Source organism: Sycon ciliatum, chromosome 5, assembly GCF_964019385.1.
Source record: "Sycon ciliatum chromosome 5, ocSycCili1.1, whole genome shotgun sequence".
Taxonomy (NCBI): Eukaryota; Metazoa; Porifera; class Calcarea; order Leucosolenida; family Sycettidae; genus Sycon; species Sycon ciliatum.
The window spans coordinates 22,006,457-22,015,826 of record NC_088647.1 but is presented as its reverse complement, the minus strand read 5'-3'; the positions used below and the strand labels follow the sequence as shown (position 1 = coordinate 22,015,826).

The 9,370-nt window shown below is 45.3% G+C and overlaps 1 protein-coding gene across 1 annotated transcript; it reads right to left on the bottom strand.

Annotated features, from left to right (window-relative positions):
* Positions 1-1,009: 1,009 nt before the first annotated feature.
* Positions 1,010-8,647, bottom strand: LOC135818047 (ras-related protein Rab-11A-like). The gene is made up of 6 exons (XM_065331367.1): positions 8,488-8,647; positions 8,241-8,402; positions 8,116-8,149; positions 7,808-8,001; positions 5,457-5,537; positions 1,010-1,885 (listed from the first exon to the last, which is right to left on the bottom strand). Exons 1-6 carry the CDS (start codon positions 8,525-8,527, stop codon positions 1,743-1,745), a joined length of 654 nt encoding a protein of 217 aa, XP_065187439.1. The 5' UTR covers positions 8,528-8,647; the 3' UTR covers positions 1,010-1,742.
* Positions 8,648-9,370: the final 723 nt, after the last annotated feature.

The following is a 9,370-nucleotide window of genomic DNA, read 5'->3' as shown; positions in this document are numbered from 1 at the left end:
CCTTTTCGCATACGCACAGCGCATACTATTTTCGTGGCACTCAAGATCGCGGCCCCTTTGGCGCTTCATTTTGCTTGACATCTGCAAAATATCTCCGAATTCTTCGAGACCCGTTCTTGAAGAATCCCAGTTTCTTCGACTTCTCTTTTCTTCTTCTCCTAGAAGCTAGAGAATTTAAGAACGCACCCTTAGTATTTTTCAACCCCCACCCACCCACTCACCTTTTCTGCAGGTACAACGAATTCCAATAAAATATTGATGTGATTTTTTGACACCCAGAAGTAACTGGGCATTCTCCATCTGCAATCAATAATTATTTTCAAAACGAAACTCCCTCAAACCCACCCACCCCCAAACGAAAACTTTTCGTTTTGAAAATATTATTGGTAACCTTGGACGGCCCCTAATCCATGCAACAATCGTATCCAGGACTACTACACTGTAGTATACAGTCAGACCTCGCTTATCCGGTCCTCTTTTATCCGGAAGAAAATAGCTGGTTACATATTTACAGCATACGTGATGCATCCAACACAAACGGTGTTCGGTTATCCGGTTCCCTCGCCTATCCGGATGTTTTTGTGGAAAACAGATGTGTGCGGTTATGCGAGGTCTGTACAGTATTCGAGCGAATAATCAGTCATGGAAATCTGCTTATATCAAGACTCTTGATACCGGTAACAATCCAGAACTGCAGAAGAGCAAGTGACAGGCACCCTGGAAGCTTATTAGGCACCGCGTACCGGCGGATTATGCCAGCAGAAAAATTGGCAGAATTCGGTACTTTTTCTGGTCAGTTTCCTGCATGTTTGGTATGTGAATAAAGAAATGGAGCAGAATTCGAGGAATTGCCCGCCAGAAGGTTTGTATGGTAGAGTTCGCACGCCACAACAAAACTGGAGCACACACACCACAACTACTCTTGCTACTAGTAGTACTAAGACACAGCTACCCAAACGGGTCACGCCGCGTGTACATACACACACACACACTTGTCCAAGCACAAGGCTGAGTTGTATCGACTTCTCACATCCATCAAAATGCCAACAGATATCAAAACTGCAAATAGAAGAATACAAGCGGGCTGAGGCAGTTCATATCTGCGACAAAGCAGCTAAAGCAACCAGTCAGGGCCTAGTTAATAACTAACATGTCATTAATGTTTCCCGTGAGAATTCAGCGAAAATTTACATGGCGCCTACAGGAAACGAAAAGATGAAATTTGAAATTATACATTAATACAATAATTGTATGCCAGCTGCATAGCTACAGCAGGCATGCAGCACGAACAAAGTTAACGCTTTTGTGCAGGAGAGACATAGAGGAGAAACCACCATGGACAAAGTATCATAGCTGGGGGACTGTACAAGAGAGTAATGATAAATGTGGCCTGGACATAGCGAGAATTTGGACCAGCGTGAAAAGGGGGCAAAAAGGACTGCGACACAAAAGTAGAAATGAAAAAAAAGGAACCAGTAATATTCCTAAAAACCAGAAGTCACAAACCAACGTTGAGCAAGGGCTTAAGCCTGCAACATCGGAATGGAGCTGTGCAATAGCAACACAACCGCAGGCCCGGAAAAGCAGGTTGCTCATAAAAGACCAACTGCAAGGCAAGCAGACGCCAGCTACACCAGTGAATCATGAGGAAAGGGGCATCTAGCAACACATCGAGCACGGCAGTATGGCACAGAGGAAGAGAAAGATATAGAAACCAGAAAGGCAAAAGTATGTACGGCTCTCTATTTAAGGCCACCACAGCACTTAGACTTTTGTGGGTCTTCCGTTGTTGGAGCAACAGTAATAGTCTGTACATCATTGCTTGGCTGGGGACCGTCACCATCACTGTCCCGGATCTGTTTCTGAGACACAATGTGGTAAATTTCTGCAAAGCAAGTCAAACACAAAGACAGAAGGAAAGAGCAAAGAAGACATTGAGGTACGGGTCATGCAAGCACAATGCACACAAGTTCAAAGGCAGTGCAGTTTTCCTTAAGTATAAGCCACACTATTTGCGGAAAAAGTGGCATGAAACCAGTCTCTTGGCAGAGGATAGAAGCCAGATTTGCGCATGCAAGACTGAATTCAATCTCAAGGAGGAATGCCAATTCAGTACATGCAAAGCCAATAAAGCGAGTACAATTTCTAAACCAATAGAGCGCATACAATTGTCGGAAACGTGGTGAAGGACGAGGAGAACAATAAAACGCTGGACAGCGAAAGCTGGCCGTCCCGGGTGAGGGTGAAACCGGGGCCAGGCAACTGTCCTAAAAAGTTTACTTGGAACTATACACACACTACTGTACAGGCATAAAATTTCGTCGGTCAATAATTTCGTCCAACTCCAAAGAAAGTTAGTTCGTCCGGTTGAAAATTTAGCCCATGGACCAAAAGAGTGTATTGAAAAGGTGGACAAATCAACATCAGTCCGGCATTCAATTGTCCAAAAGCTCCTTGGACAAAAAAAAAGACGAATATTTCGGTTTATACAGTACTTGCACAACCACAAACAGCACTATCTTCCTGCATCCCAGAAGTAACAGACACACACACACCTGCAACGTAGGGACACTGTCACAATAGCTTTACAACCATGCACCCAACTTCATGTGTCAGCCGATCTCAAAAAGACAGTGGGCGGGTGACTCAATCGGTCTTCCTCTCGGCATCCCGAGACACGGGAGGTGTAACGGAAATTACCATCCAAGCAAAGCATAATCCGTGAGAAACCAGCAGCTGCTCTTTTTTTGAAGTCCACACGACATTATCTAGTGACAGTTGTCCCTACAGGTATTACTACCCCCTCCGTTCCACATGAACCCCTCAGTAGATCTGCTAGTCCCATGCCTGTATGCTCAACTGGATTAGTTTGTGTTCTGGGGGCAACCAGCAAGGATGTGATAGCCATAGACCGCTTCCACCAATTTCTGCATGCCTCTTAAACGCGCAGTACTGTCACAAGGCCGATTGTTTGTCAGGATGCCTTAAATGCACCTAAATGAAGGTATGAGTTGGTGTGTGTCGCTTCCTGGTCACCCACCGGTGCTTCTGCCAAATTAGGCAGATCTACCATAATCTCCCAGTTACCAATGCTGCTCTGGGTGATCTTTCGCTGGCCAGATTCTTATTGATAGTTGCAGCAGACCAACCAGCGTATACTATCAACATCAATCTGGGGCAATTGCTTGAACCCACACACTCGACAACATGCTCAGCTCGGCGTAACTGGTGTGTTAAAAGTCGCCACCATTTACTTGTACCCAACGACATTGCCATTCACCGTCCATTCCATGTACCGTATTAACGCACATATAAGCACATGCGCTTATAAGTGAATTTTGCTACGAATCCAATTTTCAAAAATGAAATATTTTCACCTGAACGCGCATGCGCGATCACAGTTCGTTTGCCAGAATCTTTGTGTTTGACTAGGTCTTGTAGTGTCAGTTTTATGGTTCCTGTGTGCTGTTTACAGGCTTTTATCCGTGATTGTGTCAAAGTGATAATTTTGGTAGTGCTTTGCTTATAGGTGAGAGTGCGCTTATATCCGAATACAGGCGCATGCGCCTATATGTGCGTTACTACGGTATTTATACGAACATAATCTAGGGGTCATTTGCATGAGCTTTAGCATGAGTATAAAACCACGAGGAATGTGCAACTCCACTATGGGTGCTGTCCCGACCGAACTCCACAGTAACATCAGTCTGTTCTAAGATGCAATGTGCAGCATTATACACTTATTACCAGACGTATTCTGGACATGTGGCGGACAAATTTCCATTTGATAATGTACAAACTAGTTCAAGGAAACACGCGTGACACGTTGACACACCGTAGAAACGTAAATTGGGGGTGATGTGCATTGCACCAGAAAAAAATGACGTCAACTTGAAATTCAGCCAGCACAGCAGAGTATGTGGGAGTCGCACACTTGTGGGGGTTATGTACTCGAGGTTTCACTGCTACCTTGAACGCACACCAGTACACAGCAACAAGTACAGCCAAACATTATCAGGACGAATACTGATATAAGGTGAAATCTGGAATTGCACAGACAAGGGCCAATCCTATTGTTGGTCAGTCATGAAATCAAGTCATAATTGTTCGGGCCTCTTACGACGAACACGTGTAACACGAACTTTCGTGAAGGCAAGCTATTTTCAAACGGGATTTGAATAAAATCAGCGCGCAGTACAAACTATTGGGCCACGTGCACATGCAAGTCATGTATGTAGTCTAGTGTAGCGCACTTGACGTACATAGGCATTGCACTTTACAACTGTGAGTACAACATCATACAACCTTTCCACAGGGCTCAGCGTATGCGTCACTGGTGACTGGTTTACATTTTCTACAGCATGCACTTTAGCATCAATACAACCCCCCCCCCCATGCGAAACTTCCTAAGTTGGTTGTGTTTCTCAACGCAATTGTATAGCCGGTGGTAACGCGGACGTGCAAACTTTACTTTTTTACAACCCCCCCCCCCCCCCCCCCCCAGTATGTACATGTACTCTTGGTACAATCCATGGACATGTATATCAACTTTGGGGTCAGATCTGGACAAGCAGAACTCCAGACAAGACAAACAAACTTGTTCAGTCCCTTGAAGTTGGTCTCAAAGAGGATTGACTGAAACTGATCTTTTTTTTTACTGACAATAACACCAGGCCAAGAGGCCACCTGGTCTGCAGTACCACTATTCTTTGACACCAGACGTATGGAATGAGCAAGGGCAAGAGTACCCCCTCCCCTCAAAAAGTGTGCAACTCCCGCATAAGTTACCCTGCTGCCACGACAGGATTTCAAGTTGACGTCATCTTACTAATGAATGTATGGTGCAATGCCAGTTGCATCAGTGATTCACGACATTTGTACAGGGTGCCAACAAATCACACGTGTTTCCTTGAACTAGTTTGTACAGGATCAGATGGGGCATTGCCCATCACAGGTTCAGAATACGTATGATAATTATCATACGTAGGCAGTACAGTGCGCATCGCAACATTCTTGGCAAGGGTGACCCAGATTTAGAGACAACATACACAATCAAAGATCGTGCTAGCTGACTCCATGGGTGGCTGCTGAAACCATGCTCTACCAGAATGTTCCCTGCACTACGATCAGATTTACACCCCCCCCCCACATATTGTCGAACTATGGCACCAGCATCGTGTCAAACAACACTACAGAACACTAAGAGGCGCACTGTATTGTTATTCCAAAGTTCTGTCATGTGTTTACTGCTTTCGACATGAGAAAAATGGAGATGAAACGGCAATATCACATGCGGTGCACAGACCAGCATGACGCCACGGCTCATTTTCAAATACGGGTTCGAAGCACTCAGGCATTATTACTATCTCCTCCTCTGCCCCCAGCATGAGCAAACCACACTGTAATAAAACAGGAATTAGGGCAAGCATGTAAGTGAATACACAGACATATCTTACCTGTCAAAATATTTTGAAATGCAGTCTCAACATTAGTCGAATCTAAAGCAGAAGTCTCAATGAAGGACAAACTGTTTTTCTCTGCAGACACAAACCAAAAGCAGGGAAAAAGCAAGAGAACTGGTCAGATTCTTTGTCCACAAGTCACAAAAGGAACGTTTCAATACGGACTTGATTAGCTGGCTCAAAGAGCACAACAAACCGAAGCACGTGGAGGGTTGAAGTATGCCGATCAAGATCGGCAAAAGTACATAACCCCAAGCGTGTGCAACTCCAACTATGGGGCCTGCGAAGGCAGAACTTCACATCAAGTGACAAGCTCGTACACATTACTTGCACCCTGTGCATGATAGATACAGAGGTGTATGCAACTCTCCTGTGGTCACTTCGCACTGATTGCGAGCGTGACCCATTGAACAATGTCACAGGATGTGAAGTTCTGCCGTCGCAGCACTGGATAGGGGTTGTGCAGGCAGTCTTGGGGTAATGTACTCTTGGTATCGGAAAGACGAGCCACACAATAATTCAACCAACACCAGCACAGAATCACAGATGAAAAGCTGAAAGTTGGTCAAATACAGAATGAGCACGCAATGGCCACTGACATTTGCCCCTTGCGAAAGCCATGCCTGAGCACAGTTCAGTGCTCAAAGGGCAGGGTCATGTATCCAGTGCACAACGCTGTTTTATTAACACCGATAAATGTCCAGCGAAACCCGGCGCATTCGTCGTGAGGAGAGGTATGCATTGGATAGCAACTAGACGTATAAACATGCAATGGCCCAGTACAATTTACCTATTTTCTACAAGCAGGATAAGGTCGAAAATCCGAGAGTTCGAAGATGCCACCAACTATGGACAGGAGTATATGACCTCCAAAGTGTGCGCAATTCTGCATAGGGAATCTCCAACAGCGAAAACTCACATCACCTGCACAAAGTACGCTTCGCACTACATACAAGAACAGTTAGCGTGGATGTAGTCCAGATATCCCGCCAAGATCATGCTGATAACCTGGTCAAGGTGACTGGGTTTCTTTCAGGGAGTGCCACTTCACAGATAGATGAAAACTAGTGGTGAAACAAATGTCAAAACCTAGTAGCCGAATATTCTTTGGCTTAACGAACGAACGCACGAATATTCTTTTGGTAACACAGATGACATCACATGCCCTCCTCTCAGTCATTTGATGGATATTGTCATTACTATTAGGCATGACAAACAGTAGTGCCACATAAAATGCACCAGCATATAAGGCTACTTCGAAGTTCATACATGTTATGTGCAACATTGGCAGTCCAGTATGCACATACATGTGCAAACATGCAGTACAAAGTCACAAGCAGGCTGTACGCACTGTCTGTACTGTGTTTGGCATGCATGTATGTACATTCACTGCGTTTGAAGTGACGTCACGAATACTCGAATGCGACTTAAAGAATATTCGAATGTGACCAACCGAACGAACGTTCAAATGTTCGAATATTCGTTTCACCACTAGTGAAAACAGATCTGCACCCAACAAAGCAAAAGTGCACTGCGTGATGCGAGTTTTCGCCGGCGACGGAATATCGGGGGTTATACGATGTGTTTACCATGATACGCTGGAAGCGCATACTCTTTGTATAGTACAAGGTACATGTATGTACATGACATTGTACTGTGCACTACATCACTGATGTCCATTCATGGCGCAGTCCCTTGTGGCAAATGTGTGATACCACTAGCCACAACGGTACTACACCTACTTGTAGACAACAGCTACTACTAGGCAGACCCCAACCATGGAATACAAGCGTCAGTCAAATATTCTACAAAAAAAGAACGAGTTTAGGTACTGATTTGTGACGGCACATAGATACGTTCCAATGCTATGGCCAAAAGACCGTCCATCGTACTATCGATGCTGATTCCACCCCGGAAACATTTCATAAATACTTCTAACATCAGTCCAGGATGCCAGAGATTCAATTTATGTGTACAGATTCCAATCCATTTATGGATCACTGCAAATAATTGCAGAACATTCTCCATCAACGTAGAAACAGCTTACACAGCTGCACTGCTCTTCTGCCCTGCACATAACTACGGAATCACAGGAGCGCCATTATCAGCTTTTAGGAAGGGTCTCCTGCACCACTTCAATTCCTGTCGCTTTTCCAGCTTGAGAATCCACAGAAACGATAAATCACCTACTTCTCTCCAACTGCTTTGTCTGACAAATCCAACGTCCAGGAATCACTACTTGCATTGGCCACAAAAGTGCAACAAGCACTCACTGGCCTTGGATAGGCTAGGCTCCTTATTCCAATAGTACTGTGCCATCCACCAACACCGTCAGGAAAACTCACCAGCGAAGTCTCGTGCCTCGTCCGTAGGCACAGCTCGTAAATGGCGAAGATCGCTCTTGTTACCGACAAGCATGATGACAATGTTGTTATCGGCATGATCCCGAAGTTCTTTTAGCCATCTCTCAACATTTTCGTAGGTCAAATGCTTTGCAATATCGTATACCAATAGAGCACCAACTGCACCACGATAATACCTGAAAGCCAGGGAAAGATAGAAGTTCAGAGAGACGACATCAGCAAGTGAGAAAGAAGAGAGAAAAAAGGGAAGAAAAAACCAACGTGCATGAATACTGTCAAAGAAAACTCACGCGCTGGTGATAGCTCTGTACCGCTCTTGTCCAGCTGCAAAACACAACAAAATGTTGCAGACGATGATCAGCGCTGAGGATCTGAGGGCTGCCAAGAATTATAGATTTAGAAATCAATCACCAACCTGTATCCCAGATCTGCGCTTTTATCGTCTTGCCGTCCACCTGAATGCTTCGAGTGGCGAACTCAACACCAATCGTAGATTTGGACTCAAGGTTGAACTCATTCCGTGTGAACCGGGAGAGCAAATTAGACTTTCCAACACCAGAGTCACCGATCAGGACAACTGCACAAGAACGCCCCGGATAAAAATTGGCACAAATCCATGAGCCAATAGAGCCTAGCAGGAACTACATGCAGCTCATAAATACCTTTGAAAAGGTAGTCATACTCATCGTCCTTGGTACCCATGCTGCTCCACGGTATTACCGGTAAGGTTGCTTCAACAAAAAAAAACTTCTCCTTCCTTCTCTACACAGCAAGGCACGCCAAATAGCCTTGTCAGAGGTGCCTTTCCCAACCGCCTCTCAAAAAAGCGAATGTGTTGGCGTAGATCCGCTGTTGGCTGTCAGAGCGCATGCGCCCGGTATCGTGACGTAATGTGAATCCCGGCAGTATTGGAGTGTTTCAGACGGTTTCCCCCCTCCCATTACAGACAAACTCGCATAACCCTGGTCTAAACCTGATTCCAAGCAATAAATCTCTGCTGAATTGATGATTCCGTCTGTAGAATATGAATGAAACTGGAAGGTTTCGCAACAACTCACGGACCGTTGCCGTTGGCAGGTGCCAGCAGCCAGGGAGCCCTACACGTGACATACCGGTATGCGTAGGGCTCCCTGGCTGGCGTCCGTGTGGACGTGGATCTACAGCCTACACTGACTGTCTGTAGTCTGTAGATCTACACTCAGTACAGACTCAGTGCATGATGTACAGGTGGCGATCTGGGGTAGCTGGTACTTGGTAGTTTGACTCAGGGAGTAGTACTATTGTACTACTCCCTGGTTTGAAGGAGGGGGCTAATCTTCTCGCAGAAAAGGGGGAAAAGGGGAGAAAAAGGGGGAAAAAGAGGGGGAAAAGAAGAGCGGGAAATTGAAAAAGAGGGGGTAAAGAATGTTTGACTTGTGCCAGTTGAGGAACAGTACCTGGTGCCGGTAGTACAGTCAGTGCTGGCTGAACTTTTCCAAGAAGATTATTCAGTGGAAGACTGAAGTGAAGGCTTTTAGTTTTACTTGTGTGAAGTTGTGATTGACT